Genomic DNA, 15,587 nt, shown 5'->3' with positions numbered 1-15,587 from the left:
TTTATATTAGTAGTGATAAATGTATGTTTTCTCTGGAATTGTTAGAATGGCTTTATTTAGGCAACTCCTATTTGAAGTTGTTGAAGAAAGATGTCACTTTGTAGACGAAATTTTTCTCTTATTTGATTGCCTTACTTAAGCCACGTCAAAATAAACATGTGACAAATCGTACTTCAAATATCAATATATATGACGCTTGGATGAATTTGATTATCCATTAATTTGACTAAGAATGTTGTACTATTACTTGACATGGTAAAATCTAGAGAATATAAAAAATACGGAAAAGTTCAAATATGCTCTTAATGTTTTTTTCATTAATGAGAAGATATGCCCTTCTTTACCAATTTAGTTCATATACATCCCTATTGTTCAATAGTTGATCCAAATATACCCTTAATTGATGTCATTAACGCTATTAGCTGATTAATAAGTAAAAAAGGTCCAAATATTTCATTAAAATATGCGAAATTGAACAGATATGCTCTTCATTATTAGTTTAACATTTCCTTAATCATATACAAATTCAATATTTCTTTTCTACTCTTGTTTATGTAACAACCAAAGTCGAGCACCAATTGCTAAGTTTGAATGTAAATAGCTTAGCTTAAGTTAAATTTGTTATTTTTTACATACTAACAATGTGAACAATATGTCAATGTAACAAACATTCATATTTTTTGTGATGAAAATTATAATTTAAAAATATAATTTTGTGTTCTTCAGTTTCCTGGGCTTTTTATAGTAAATTCACATATTCTCTACATTACACTTGTGTCCTAAATTAAGGACGAGAAATTTCTATCGGGTTATCATAAAAATAAAAAGCAACAGAGATTGCATTAAAAGTTTAATATAGTGTCTAATCTATAATTTTCTGGAACTACAACAATCCTCAAGAGTTGCTTTTCTCAGCCAAGCGACACTGTTATAAAAAAAAAAAATCAGCAGGATTGAAAGGGGGCGATCAACCAATAAACTAATTCGTTTAACTTGGTTAAATTTGAGAATTTGATTGAGCATCATTCATGGGCAAGGCTCGAGACACAGGGTGTAAGTCTCATGAATTTACGAGGCGTAAGTCTCATGTATTTTTAATTTTATAACTAAAAAATTAATCTAAAATATGCTTTTCCAAGCATCTTTGGAATCTCACGCCAAAAGGAGATGATTAGAAGTTTATGAGGTGAAGAAATGTTAAGGAGCTGATTAGAAGTCTATGAAATGAAGAAATGTTTTCGGATTTGAGATTCAGGAGGAGCTTTCGGGATAGGGTGATGGCATAATTCCAAAAGCATAATTGCTTTACAATACATACATACTTTATGACGATATAGACACGATGTATGGAGTTCCATTAAAATTCTGTAAATAAATTGCTAATAATATAGAAAATATTATTGCAATTAATATTTGAGAAAGGTAGCAACAAAAAAAAATGATTATAGCCTAGATAATTTGTAAAATGAAATCATCATCCACTTTATCATCAATCTCCACATTTATTAGTCCTTCTCACCCTCAATTAATATTTGTACTGATTTTTATTTACATATTTCAAAAAAGGAGAAGAGTAAAAAATTTGAGAGGAATGACAAAAAATGAATAAAGTGGCTTCAGGAACATATGCTATGAAATCTCTATCTTATCAACTCAAGACAAAATCATCTAAAACTATTTATAGCAATGCTATTATTTATGCGAGTTGCTTTCTTTATTTGTATATTTTTAGCAAAAATTACTAAAACATGATAGGGTCAAAATCATTTTCACCCACGAACTTTGCTTTAAAAATCAAACTCCACCCTCAACTTTGAACAATAGTCATTCTCCCCCATTTATCCTAATTAACTTGTTTGAATTCCTATTTTACCCTTATATTATCAACTTGTCTTTTTTCTTTTATTTCTTTAAAATCATGATGATATTTTTTACCTTCTTAATCTATGTAACAAATTTTCTATAAGAAAATAAATATTGCTTTCAAGACAGAAAAAGAAAAGTAAGAAATTCTAATTGAGTATATAACTTAACATTGTTTTATTATGAAATAAATTAGAACAATAAGTTTTTTTTTTTGTTAACAATAATCAAAACTCTAATATCGATATTTGTACAAGTAAAAATAATAGGTAATAATAAATTTATAAATATGTTTCAAAGCAGGTAATACAAATTAATTAATAAAAAGAGAGGTATATTCTATAACAAATTTCTAAAAGATTATCTATCTATAATTAAACGAATTTTAAATTATTATTTAAAAATTCTTCCATTAATGACAATCAAAACTCGTTTATATATTGACAATAGAGAATACGATATCAGTGAAACTTATGTACTTTATGTGTGTGTATGTGTGTGCGCGCGCGCAGAGACACATTTTATGGATTTAATTCTTTTTATTATAGAACGATATTAAGTTATATACTCAATCATAAATATATTAAATATCAACCAGAAATAAAGTTTTATGTAAGTTCACATTATAAGCAGAATTATTCTTTTAGAATTTATAACAAAATCTGATGTTACTTTTTATGATTGATATTTAGGTAATATATATATATATATATATATATATATATTACATAGATGAGGGATTAAAAACGTCAAGGGTAAAATAGACACTGCATAGGATAAAAGAAGGAGAATGAGTATTGTTCATAGTTGAGGAGGGAGTTTAATTTTTAAAGCAAAGTTTGGCGGGTGAAAATATAACATAAAGTATAAATATTATTACATCAATCATAAAAATCATTATCTATAGCAGAAATCATACTTTTAAAACAATAAAAATTAAATTTAACGCTTGAGGCGTACACGTTTATGCCCGAGCTTACACTTTTGCGCTCAGGACTTATTTCCCAAATTCTAGGGTGTACCCCTATGAATCTACGCCTTTCATTTGCGTCTCGGAGCGTTTTTTACTTTTTGGTACGCCTCGCCTCAGGACTCATCCCAAAAACACCTTTGAAAATATTGGGTTTTATTAATGAAGGATATATCTACTCAATTTCCTATACTTTAAAGGGCGTATCTGATCATTTTCACTTATTAATCAGCTAATTAAGGTTATTAGAGGCTCTAACTAAATTAATGACATATTTAGACAAATAGTATCACGTGTAAAATATATAACGGAAAAGGGTCAAAATTACCCCTGAACTTTGGAAAATAGTTCATTTATACCCTTCGTTATACTTTAGGGCCAATTATACCCTTACCGTTATATTATGGGGTCAATTATACTCTTATGTCTAACGGCTGCCACGTGGCATCATCCTAGCCCTTCAAAATTATTTTACCCTCAAATAATTTTTTACCCACTAAAATAACTCAACCCGACCCGAATTATTTTTTTTTCCAGCCAAACTAATACGTTTTTTTTTTTTTTTTTTTGCTGGAAAAATTATCCCTATTAGTTTTGCTGGGAAAAAAAATAATTCGGGTCGGGTTGAGTTATTTTAGTGGGTAAAAAATTATTTGAGGGTAAAATAATTTTGAAGGGCTGGGATGATGCCATGTGGCAGCCGTTAGACATAAGGGTATAATTGACCCCATAGTATAACGGTAAGGGTATAATTGGCCCTAAAGTATAACGAAGGGTATGAATGAACCTTTTTTCAAAGTTCGGGGATAATTTTGGCCCTTTTCCGAATATATAATGAATATCAATCTGGACAATCTTTATGTTGATTTAACTCACTTTTACTGTTATGCGGGGTCTTAAATATGTGAGCCCAAAAGTCAAACTCTTCACCATGCAAGTAGATTTAATCTACTGTATATTGAATGCCAAAAAGAAGATTATCGATAAAATCTAGATATATGAACATCAGCATTAATTGCGCAACCTAGCTAGTGCCATTATTAAAAGCCAGAAAGTTGTAAGTCAATGCATTCAGCTAAGTTCAAGTCCTTGAATTACAACAACAACAACCCAGCGAAATCCCACATCGTGGGGTCTGGGGAGGGTAGAGTGTATGCTTACTCCTACCAAGGTAGGACGGCTGTTTTCGAAAGACCCTCGACTCAATTAAAGCATAAAAAGAAGTCAGATAAGGATAAGAGAATCAAAGCGATATGAAATGAAATAATGCAAGCGACACAGATAACACAGGATAATCAAAGCACAGGAAATAACAGATAATAGCAGAAATCTGAGCAGAAGAAATTATATTGCGATAATGCGACTACTAATAAGAGCAGAAAACGAGACTATCTACTTGCCTTCTACCCTAATTTGGGTCCTCCAAACCCTCCTATCTAAGGTCATGTCCTCGGTAAGCTGTAGTTGCGCCATGTCGTGTCTAATTACCTCTCCCCAATACTTCTTCGGTCTACCCCTACCTCGTCTGAAACCATCCATGGCCAACCTCTCACACCTCCGTACTGGGGCATCTGTGTCTCTCCTCTTTACATGCCCAAACCATCTCAATCTCGCTTCTCGCATCTTATCTTTCACCGAGGCCACCCCCACCTTATCCCGAATATGCTCATTCCTAATCCTGTCACTCCTGGTGTGGCCACACATCCATCTTAACATTATCATCTCGGCAACTTTCATCTTTTGAACGTGAGAGATCTTAACCGGCCAACACTCCGCCCCATACAACATAGTCGGTCTAACCACCACTTTGTAGAACTTGTCCTTAAGTTTTGGTGGCACCTTCTTGTCACATAGCACTCCGGAAGCAAGCCTCCATTTCATCCACCCTGCCCCAATACGATGTGTGACATCATCGTCAATATCCCCGCAGCTTTGCAGAATAGACCCAATGTACTTGAAACTACTTTTCTTATGGATGGCCTGGGTACTAAGTCTCACTTCCAAGCCAACCTCCTCTAGGTGCTTCACTGAACTTACACTCCAAGTACTCTGTCTTGGTCCTACTCAGCTTAAACCCTTTAGACTCCAGAGTATGTCTCCAAATCTCCAGCTTAGCGTTAACTCCGCTACGAGTCTCGTCGATCAGGACTATGTCGTCCGCGAACAACATACACCATGGCACCTCACCTTGAATTTGCCGTGTCAATTCATCCATCACCAAGGCAAATAAAAACGGACTAAGAGCTGATCCTTGATGCAACCCCATCACAACTGGAAAGTGCTCTGAGTCTCCACCTACTGTCCTTACCCTGGTTTTGGCTCCCTCATACATGTCCTTGATCACCCTAATGTACGCCACAGGTACACTTTTAGCCTCCAAGCATTTCCATAGGATCTGTCTTGGAACTTTGTCATAAGCCTTTTCTAGGTCTATGAATACCATGTGTAAGTCCTTCTTCCTCTCCCTATACTGCTCCACCAACCTTCTCATAAGATGGATGGCTTCTGTAGTTGAGCGTCCCGGCATGAATCCGAACTGGTTCTCTGAAATAGACACACCTCTCCTCACCCTCATCTCCACCACCCTTTCCCACACTTTCATAGTATGGCTTAGCATCTTGATACCTCTATAGTTGTTGCAACTCTGGATATCTCCCTTATTCTTGTATAGAGGGATCATTACACTCGCCCTCCATTCTTCGGGCATCAATGCCGTCTTAAAGATGACATTAAACAACCTAGTCAGCCACTCCAAACCTGTCGGGCCCACGCTCTTCCAGAATTCCCCAGGAATCTCGTTAGGTCCGGTCGCTCTTCCCCTGCGCATCCTACGAACAGCACCCTTAACTTCGTCAACCTTAATACTCCTGCAATACCCAAAATCGTGACGCCTTTTTGTATGTTCTAATTCTCCCAACACAATGTCTCTGTCCCCTTCTTCATTCAAGAGTTTGCAGAAGTATGACTGCCATCTCCGTCTAATGAGAGTCTCCTCTACCAATACTTTGCCATGCTCGTCCTTGATGCACTTTACTTGATCCAAATCACGTGCCTTCCTCTCCCTCGCCTTGGCTAGCCTGAACAATTTTTGGTCCCCTCCTTTCTCTTCTAGTTCAGCATACATGAGTTCAAAAGCTGCTGTTTTTGCCGTCGAAACCGCCAACTTCGCCTCCTTCCTCGCCATCTTATAAAGTTCTGTATTCATCCACTTCTCCACCTCATCCTTGTTTTCTATCAACTTCGCATACGCCACCTTCTTTGCTTCCACCTTCCCTTGAACTTCTCCATTCCACCACCAGTCCCCTCGATGCTGACCACGACTACCTGTCGAGACCCCCAACACTTCCCTTGTTACCACCCTAATGCAACTAGCCGTCTTATCCCACATACTGGTCGCATCCCCACTACTATCCCAGGCCCCCATATCCTTCAATTTCTCTCCCATCTCCAGGGCACTAATTGTGGTCAAACTCCCCCATCTGATCCTAGGTCGGTCCTCCACGACCCTCTTCTTCCTCGTCATCTTGATCGCTAAATCCATCACCAAGAGATTATGTCGGGTTGTAAGATATTCGCTCGGAATGACCTTACAATATTTGCACAGACCTTTATCATCCTTTCTAAGGAGTAAAAAGTCTATCTGAGTCTTAGCCACCGAACTACGGAAGGTTACCAAGTGTTCCTCCTTCTTTGGGAAACTCGAATTGGCTATCACCAACCCAGAAGCTCTTGCAAAATCCAAAAGTGAGACTCCTCCTCCATTCCTGTCCCCGAAGCCAAAGCCTCCATGCACATCATCATAACCTCCCGAAATAGGCCCGATGTGTCCATTGAAATAACCTCCCACAAATAGCTTCTCAGTAGGCGGTATGCCTCCCACTAATTCGTCCAAATCCTCCCAAAAGCGCCTCTTCTCCTCGTCGCCTAAACCCGCTTGCGGCGCATATGCACTAATAATGTTCACAGTGAGTCCTTCAACGACCACCTTAATCGACATCATCCTATCAGTGGATCTCCTAACCTCTACCACCTGATCCCTTAATTCACCATCTACTAAAATGCCCACCCCATTTCTATACTTCGACCTACCAGAGAACCACAGCTTATACCCGTCTACCTCCTTAGCTTTAGGACCTACCCATTTGGTCTCTTGGATACAAGCTATATTAATCTTCCTCTTCTTAAGAATCTTAACTAGCTCTATGGACTTCCCCGTTAACGTCCCAATGTTCCAAGATCCTACTCTCAACCTAGACGCTCCTCTAACCCACTTACCCCTCCTAACCCTCGCCCTCGTCCCCGAACGAGAACATGACCCTAGTCTACCATCACTAAGCAAAGCCACGAAAATGAGTATGAACTAATAAATTATTCAAAAGTCTAAAGTTAGCAAAATGTAACTACAAGTGTATGGACAAATAATGGATGTGGCAACCGGAGGTACCAACTCCAGTCGAACTGAACCTGGTCGCCGCCGGAAAACACTGTTCAACGTCCGAGTTACTGTTCACTGCCGGAATTCTGCTCACAGAGACCTGAAACGGGAGAAGAGAGAGGGGGGCAGTGGAAAGAAAAAAAGAACAAGAAAAGAAAAGGAAAAAAGGGGAGAGAGAGGGTTGGCCGGAAAAAGGCTCCGGCGATGACGCAGCTGTGTTCTGGCAGCGGCAGAAGCAGCTAAAAAAGGAAAAAAGGAGAAGAGAAGTGCAGCAACTACGTACAACGTTGGAGATAGTGATGGTTGGACATTGGGTGTTAGCAACTGGCCTAATGGCAAGAATTTCAAAGCTGGTGATGTGCTTGGTATGAAATTAGTACCATTTTTGTGCCCTTTTTTCAATTTTTTAAAATTTTTTGTTATCAATTTAAGGAGGAGAAATTTTCATTTTTTAAGTTGTCAAAAGGAGTTTGTTGTCGGAATCTTATTTGTTTGAAATTAATTTAAATCATATAATTACTTATTTATTAAAACGAGATAGTTAGAACCTGTTTGGATCTGATTTTTTCTTTTCTTTTAAAAAAAGTTTCAAAACATTGTTTGGTTATACGTTGGACTGATTTTTTGAAGAAAAAGAATTAAAGATGAGTTTCAAGTTTGAAAAGTCATTTTTACCATCTTTTCAAGCGAACTTTCTTTTTTACCCTCATCATTGAAGTTCTGCATTTTTCAAATTAAATGCGTGTCCAAACACAAATTCAATTTCCAAATTAAATACCATTTTACAAATATTCTTATTTTTATTCAAATATTACATTTTTATGTTCAAACATCTACTTTCATATGTCAAAAAAGAGTGTAATTGTTTATGTCAAATTTAGCGGGAGTTTATGTAGTATTTAATACTTCATGACTTTAATTACTTTTTGTTTTTGACAGTATTTAAATATCCTAAAGGTGTTCACAATGTGGTGACAGTGAACAAGGCGAACTACCATAATTGTAATGCTTGAGGAAAAACATTGACTTCTGGGAATGATAGAATAACCCTTAAAAAGGGAGATGCCTACTTTATTTGTGGTATTGCTGGTCATTGTGATGGTGGCCAAAAGATTGCAGTTACTGCTAATTAAATAAATAATATCGCTTTCTTCCAATCGTTTTGATCTATCCCTTCGTTTCTATATTTGAGTGGAAAACATGTAGCAAGTAACAAATGATTGGATCATATTTCGATCTTATAACATGAACCCGTGTTTTAGTAGTGATGTTTAATTTGGTTATTGCAATACTTAAAGTTATAGTTAAATTAAATGCTTAGCCTTTTGTTATTGGGAAGATCTCTTCGTATTTTTAAATGAGAAAAGAATTGTCTGGCAACAATTTATATTAATCTCGCGGAAAAATTTCTCTTAGATACGAAAAGAAGAAGATTTCATCTTTTAGTATTGTTTCTTATTTGCTTTGCTTTTACAACACTTTATCAGCACGAGAAGATAAATATTTAGCCTTGGTATTGGAAGATCTCTTCGTACTTTCAATGGAGAAAAGAATCGTATGGCAACAATTTATATTAATCTCATGGGAAAAAATCTCTTCGATATATGGTGAACTTAAGAATGTTTTGTGATTATTAAATGTATGTTCTCTCTTTTGGATTTTTTTTTTCTTTTTTTGTAACCATGTGAATAGTACCATTAACAAACAAAAATTACACCTAATGAGCATACATCCTCACAACCACTTTCCAGGAAAGGTGTTGTACTAGATGAGCCTCCAGCAAAAAACCAGACTAATTACAAGCTGTGCAAAATCGAAATAACCAATCTAAATACATAGAAACCTATTTATGAAAAGTTCTACCCATGTATGCCTTCTTTGATGTATTCAGCAACGTAACTCTATTCTCTGTACAATTTCTTCTTAATCTGTGTAATTATCTCTGATCTTTGTATAGCTTTCCCTTTGAAGATCTTGTTGTTTCGGGCTCTCCATATATGATATACCATTGCTGCCCATATTGCAGCCATCACCTCCTTTTGGAATTTCTTCCAGTGCTTCAACTTTATTTTCTTCAGTAATTATGCCACGTCCCCCACCTGTATATATGTATTTGTCCAGAGCAGCATCTCAGTTCTAACTTCAGAGAACCATGGTCCATGGGCAATCTATAAACATATGAGAGCTGTTTTCCAATGTCTGAGTCTCACACAAACAGCAGGTTGGATCATCCACAGTCATCGTCATTTTCAGAAGCCTATCTTTAGTTAGCAGCCTGCCAAGAACCGTTAGCCACATTTTAAACATGTACTTTGGTTGTGCTGCTGAAGTCCATGCAAGGCTTGCCACTTTCAGTTATCTTTGCGTTCCCATCAACTTTCATTTTGGAATTGTTACGATACCTTATTTAAATATGCAACTCCTATTTATAATTTCGGAAAGGAGATGTAAATACGTACCTGTATCGGATGTTTACATTAAATCATGTAATTTACTGTTGTTAAGTGATTTAATGAGGTGAGAGTGCTTCTTAATTAACCATGGTAAAGTTCTAAAAATTTATGTGCAAACATGTATGATGCATCTATAGGCCTGATGTAAACACCTGGTGCGGTAAGTTTTTATCACTGTACTTGGTAAACGAATTGTTCCTCTTCATTTTGATAGACTTAGTTAAGCTACGACCCCAATCAAGATAAACATGTGATGAATAGTATTCCCGATATCCCAATTTATGTGATACTTTTCGCTTCTCAAGATTCAAATTGCATGAATTTTGACCAACATTTTAAGATGTATTTTTTCACCAAATTGAAATGAGAAAAGTTGCAACTTATAGTATTTTTCATGTAGTTTTCAAATATATAGATTTTAATCATAAAATAGCAAGTTAATTTAATCCAATTTAGCTTCAACATTAAATTAAATTGACTCTCGAAAAGCGAAAAATATCACATAAATCGAGATAGAGGGTGCTTTTCATTAGCTTGGAAAATATCTATAGGATGCTCAGATAAATTTGATTAGCCATCAATTTGACTAAGAATGTTGTGTTGCTCGACATGGGCAAGAGTTTGAGCTGTTATAAAATAAAAAGTGGACATTAGGCTTGATCTAACTAATTCATTTTTGGTAGCCTAATGGTTTCTTCGTTTGTAGTGCGACAAGCATTACTAATTTCTCTCTTTGATTTTTTCGTTTTGTATAATTACTTTTCTGATTTATAGGGTGATTGATGATCACAATGAAATAATAGGAGAAGCTATGTGAAGAAAAGAAGTTGTAACTTTCTAGGATTGATTGGAAAAGACAGAGAAGGGTCAAAAAAGGAGGTGTGACCCTCCAGAATTAAGGAGGAATCAAGAAAAAGTATTTTAGTTCCTTGAGATCAATCATAAACGTTGTCTATTCTTAGAGATAATTAATTAAGCAGATCATAAGAAAATACTTCTCTGTATCAAAATAAGTGTCGCTTTAGTAAAAAAAAAAAAAAAGTGTCGCTTTAGGAATTCAAAAAAAAAAAAATAGAAATTATTTCCAACCATACCCTTATATTAAAGAACTATTTCTTCTTAATAGTACTCAATTCTCGAGAAACATCTAATATATAGGGGTTATAACTTAGTAAACTATATCTTGTATTTATTATTTTTCTTAATGAGCGTGAAATGAGCTAAAACGACACTTAATTTGGGACGGAGGGAGCACATGTCATTCTATGTTTTGAGAAATACATTATATTACTTGATCTTTTGTACAAAATAAATAATAATTTAAAGATAAGAGTTAGAGGATATTCAGAATTTCAGTCACATGTTCATTAGTAAAATTTAGTTTTACTCAAAATAATTATGCTAGTTTTTTCATTCAAGTAGTACACAAGCAAACACATCTATATGGATTATGGACCATGAAATAAAACATTGTCTATTATTGGTGTTCCAAAGTACAACTATTAGCTAGAATGAAGTATTAAAAGATTATGGTAAGTGTAGCTAGTTGAAGTAAATTATTTGGTGGTGACAGCAGCCTTGACACCATTAGCACAATGTTGTCCGATGCTGCAAATGAAGTACGTTGTTCCTTGAGCAAGTGTTATTTTGTCGTCTCCTGAACTGAAAACTTGTCCTCCAGTACCATCACAAGAGTCAAACCCTGCCTTGCTCACTTGCACAACATTGTGGATCCCAGCTGGGTATTTAAACTCTGTGTATAAGAGGGGGGGGGGGGTATAAATTAAAGATACACATACGTTAGTTTTCGTCATCATCTCATGTAAACTCGATCAAGTTAATAAATTCATGTTTGTTCTTTTTTCCTTATTATGTTAATGATCTCACGATTCGAAATGAGTACTAATGAACCATTCTATCATTAATTTGAAGAAAAAAAAACTCCTGTAAATATGATCAAGAAATAAAAATAAATAAGGAAAATGATGTGAACCGATGCATTTTTTCATGATTATTTTGAATCAAAATATTATTTATGAATTCTTACCAATGATGTCACCAACCTTGAAAATCTTGCCATTAGGCCAGTCATTCATGCTGAAACCCCAACCATTAGCGCCACCAGCGGGAAATGTATCTGCATTTGAGATGCTAGTTTGAAGTAAGATGCACAACATCATAGCTAGAGCAAAAATGGTGACTTTGTTTCCTCCGGACATTTTGAGAATGGATATTACCTAGATATGCAAAAGAGATTAGAATGGAGGCTCTTGGTGTTGTTGTGCCAATTGAGTAAGAATTTAGACCATTATATAGGAAACTTCTTGTACAATTGAACTCAATGTTCACTGGATTTGACAAAAAAAATTAACTATCTTCCAAAATCATAAATCTAGGAAGCTTTTATAGTAAAAAAACTTAAAGAATCTTCATTTTTATAGTGACTCACTAACATTTTACAAAGAAAAAGGAAAATAGTTGATAAAGTTTCTATAAAAGCAGATGTGACTAAATATCACCAAGGGAAAAAATTGAGATAGTTTCTAAAATTGCAGAAGTGACAAAGATATCATTTGCATTTTAATGGTAAATGCAAATCTATTGAAGTGACATAATTCATATTGATGTTTACATTGTTTTATAATTTTAAGAGAAAATAGATATGTTTTTCCAAAGAAGTCCGCTTACACTCACCATGATCTTTCTATCAATAACTAATCAGTCTCTTTGCTCAAATAGTTTCTTTAATTTTTTTTTTCTATTTCTGTCGCAAGAAGTGTCGTTGAGCACAATTTGGGGTGTAAATATAGCATTTTGATGTCACAACTTCATGTCAATAGTAAATATGTTGTGTACAATCAAATTAAAATACTATGCATTGATAGCATATGAAATATCTATATTATCGATATAGTTTAACATATAATGGGAAGTTTAGTTAACTACCATATTAACAAGTTTTTTTTTTTTTGGTTGAAAAGATAGTAATACTATTATAATTAATATGCATCATAATAAATATAGCGGCTCTTGCACACTAGTGGTTTGTCTAGTAAAAATAATTTTTAATTTGTCTACCTTAACTTAGTGCGACCTTATTGTATAATCTTTTTATTATTATCAGGCATAGAAATTGTAGTCATACAAAAACGTTATATAATTTCACACAAGCATTTTCATCTTCCTATCATATTTTGATTTACAATGGTTAACGTCGTGTGAACTTAAGAATAGTAAAACAACTTAATTAAGAATTTTTTGTGCCAAGCCTATAACTTAGGTCTAAAGTGAGCTGACAATTCTTTTGCTTAAAAACATCGTGCGTTTTAAACTTATAAGGATGAATTTTTTTTCATGAAAAACATTTCCCTGGAAAATGTTTTATTGGAAAATAAATGAATATCTTATTTATTTTTTGTGTTTATTTATTAAATAAGCAAAAAATATTGTTTCCAAAAGCATTTAAATACAATCTGAGCAGACACTATGGAGGGTGGTGATGGGGGTAAGGGTTTGGTGGGAGTGGGGGCTTGGTGTGATGTGGGTGATGAGGAATGTCACTTACGAAACTTGTTTTTCCTATTTTTATGAGGGAAGTCATTTTCTCATTTTTGAGTAACTTAATTTTTTTCCTAAAAATTGACCGAAAAAATTATGAGAAAATTAAAAAAAAATTCTAAAAAAATTTTCCTCAATACCAAACACACCCTAATGTAAAACGTTTTACCTCAAGAAAGGAATTAAACCATTAATGCTTAAGGTTATCCGTAATCACCTTCTACTATACCATTATATAACCACATCTCAATTGGAATATGATTAGTGAAGCAATTTCTTTTAAGCATCATATATAAAAGTCTCATAAAATGTTTTCTTAGCAACTAGAATAATAGAGTAAGTTTGAACATTATATATGAAGTTGAAAGAAAAAGATAATACAGATATTTAGCTTATTAATTAGTCAAATGCCCGAAGGAGGGGTTCTGCCACTAGAGACTTTGAGAAGACATGAAAAAGAGTTGGGGAATGAAAGAGAGTTTGCAAAGCAGCTGGCGTCTCTTGCAGATTTGTATGTAAATACTTACCTGTATCACATGTTTGGACTAAATCATATGTAACATATTAACCATGGTTAAGTGAAAAATATTTATGTGCAAACATATGTCTTGCGTCTATTGGCATGATATAAACACCAAATACGCTGAATGTTTTTACTGTTATTACTTTATAACAACGAATTTTCCGCTTGACTTGATAGTCTTACTTAAGCCAAGATACTAATCAGGATAACCATGTGATAAATCATATTTCATTGGCCAGCCAAATATCAATAGAACGCCCGGACGATTGTTGTGTTATTCGACAAGGACAACAATTTGAGCTTTTATAAAATAAATATTATAGAAAGGTGGACATTAGGCTTGATCTAACTGATTCATTTTTGGGCAAAGGTGGCAAATATACTCTCAACTTTGCAATTTAGAACAGATATACCTCTCCTTACAAAAGTGGTGTATGTATACTCCTGCTGTTACAAAATAGTGTTAATATACCCTTTTAGGTTATTTTTTAATTTAAAAAAATGCCACGTGACTTTAAAAAAAGTCTACCTATTTTTTTTAATAGACATATATTTTTAAAGCCATGGTAATTTTTTTTCTGGTGTGTCTGGTATGGTTCGTTTAAAAAAATATCTCTGTGACTTTAAAAAAAATAATTCTACCAATTTTTTTAACGAACCAGACCGGAACCATCGGAAAAAAAAAATCCTATATGGCTTTAGAATAGTATTCTACTAAAAAGAATGGGTAGACTTTTTCTTAAAGTCATTTGGCATTTTCTTAATTAAAAAATAATCTAAATAATTTTTTTTAAAAAAAAAAACTCGTCAGCGAAAAGGGTATATTTGCACCATTTTGTAATGGCAAGGTATATTTGCACCATTTTGTAACAGCAGTGGTATATATACACCACTTTTATAATGAGGGGTATATCTGCTCTAAATCGCAAAATTGAGGGGTATATTTGCACCTTTTCCCTTCATTTTTTGTAGCCTAATTGTTTCTCGTTTGTAGTGGGACACGCATTACCAGTTTCTCTCTTCACTTTTTCCCTTTTGTATTGTTGCTTTTCTGAATTTATAGGGTGATTGACAACAGCGATAAAATAATATAGGAGGAGCTATCAGTTATGTGAAGAAAAGAAGTCGTAATTTTCTAAAAATTGATTGTAAAAGAAAGAGAAGGGTAAAAAAATGAGGCGTGACCCTCCAATAATAGAATTAAGGAGGAATCAAGAAAAAATCTTTTAGTTCCTGGAGATCAAGCATAAATGTTGTCTCTTCTTCTAGACAATTAATTAAATAAATGATAAGAAGATACATGTCATTCTATGTTTCAAGAAATACATTATATTACTTGATCTTTTGTACAAAATAAATAATAATTTAAAGATAAGAGTTAGAGGATATTCAGAATTTCAGTCACATGTTCGTTAGTAAAATTTAGTTTTACTCAAAATAATTATGCCAGTTTTTTCATTCAAGTAGTACACAAGCAAACACATCTATATGGATTATGCAGCATGAAACAAAACATTGTATATTATTGGTGTTCCAAAGTACAACTATTAGCTAGAATGAAGTAAAGATTAAAAGATTATGGTAAGTGTAGCTAGTTGAAGTAAATTATTTGGCGGTGACAGATGTCTTGACACCATTAGCACAATGTTGTCCGATGCTACAAATGAAGTACGTTGTTCCTTGTGCAAGTGTTACTTTGTCGTCTCCTTAATTGAAAACTTGTCCTCCAGTACCATCGCAAGAGTCAAACCCTGCCTTGCTCACTTGCACAACATTGTGGATCCC

General features: G+C 34.3%; 1 protein-coding gene and 1 pseudogene across 1 annotated transcript; one reads left to right on the top strand and one right to left on the bottom strand.

The window, feature by feature from the left end:
- Positions 1–1,028: 1,028 nt before the first annotated feature.
- LOC132644603 (basic blue protein-like) lies at positions 1,029–8,472 on the top strand (annotated as a pseudogene).
- A 2,743-nt stretch (positions 8,473–11,215) lies between these two features.
- Positions 11,216–11,940, bottom strand: LOC132600156 (basic blue protein-like). Its single transcript, XM_060313256.1, has 2 exons — positions 11,769–11,940; positions 11,216–11,474 (listed from the first exon to the last, which is right to left on the bottom strand). Exons 1-2 carry the CDS (start codon positions 11,938–11,940, stop codon positions 11,278–11,280), a joined length of 369 nt encoding a protein of 122 aa, XP_060169239.1. The 3' UTR covers positions 11,216–11,277.
- Positions 11,941–15,587: the final 3,647 nt, after the last annotated feature.

This window comes from Lycium barbarum, chromosome 6, assembly GCF_019175385.1.
Source record: "Lycium barbarum isolate Lr01 chromosome 6, ASM1917538v2, whole genome shotgun sequence".
Lineage (NCBI taxonomy): Eukaryota > Viridiplantae > Streptophyta > Magnoliopsida > Solanales > Solanaceae > Lycium > Lycium barbarum.
This window is presented reverse-complemented; position numbering and strand designations above follow the sequence as displayed.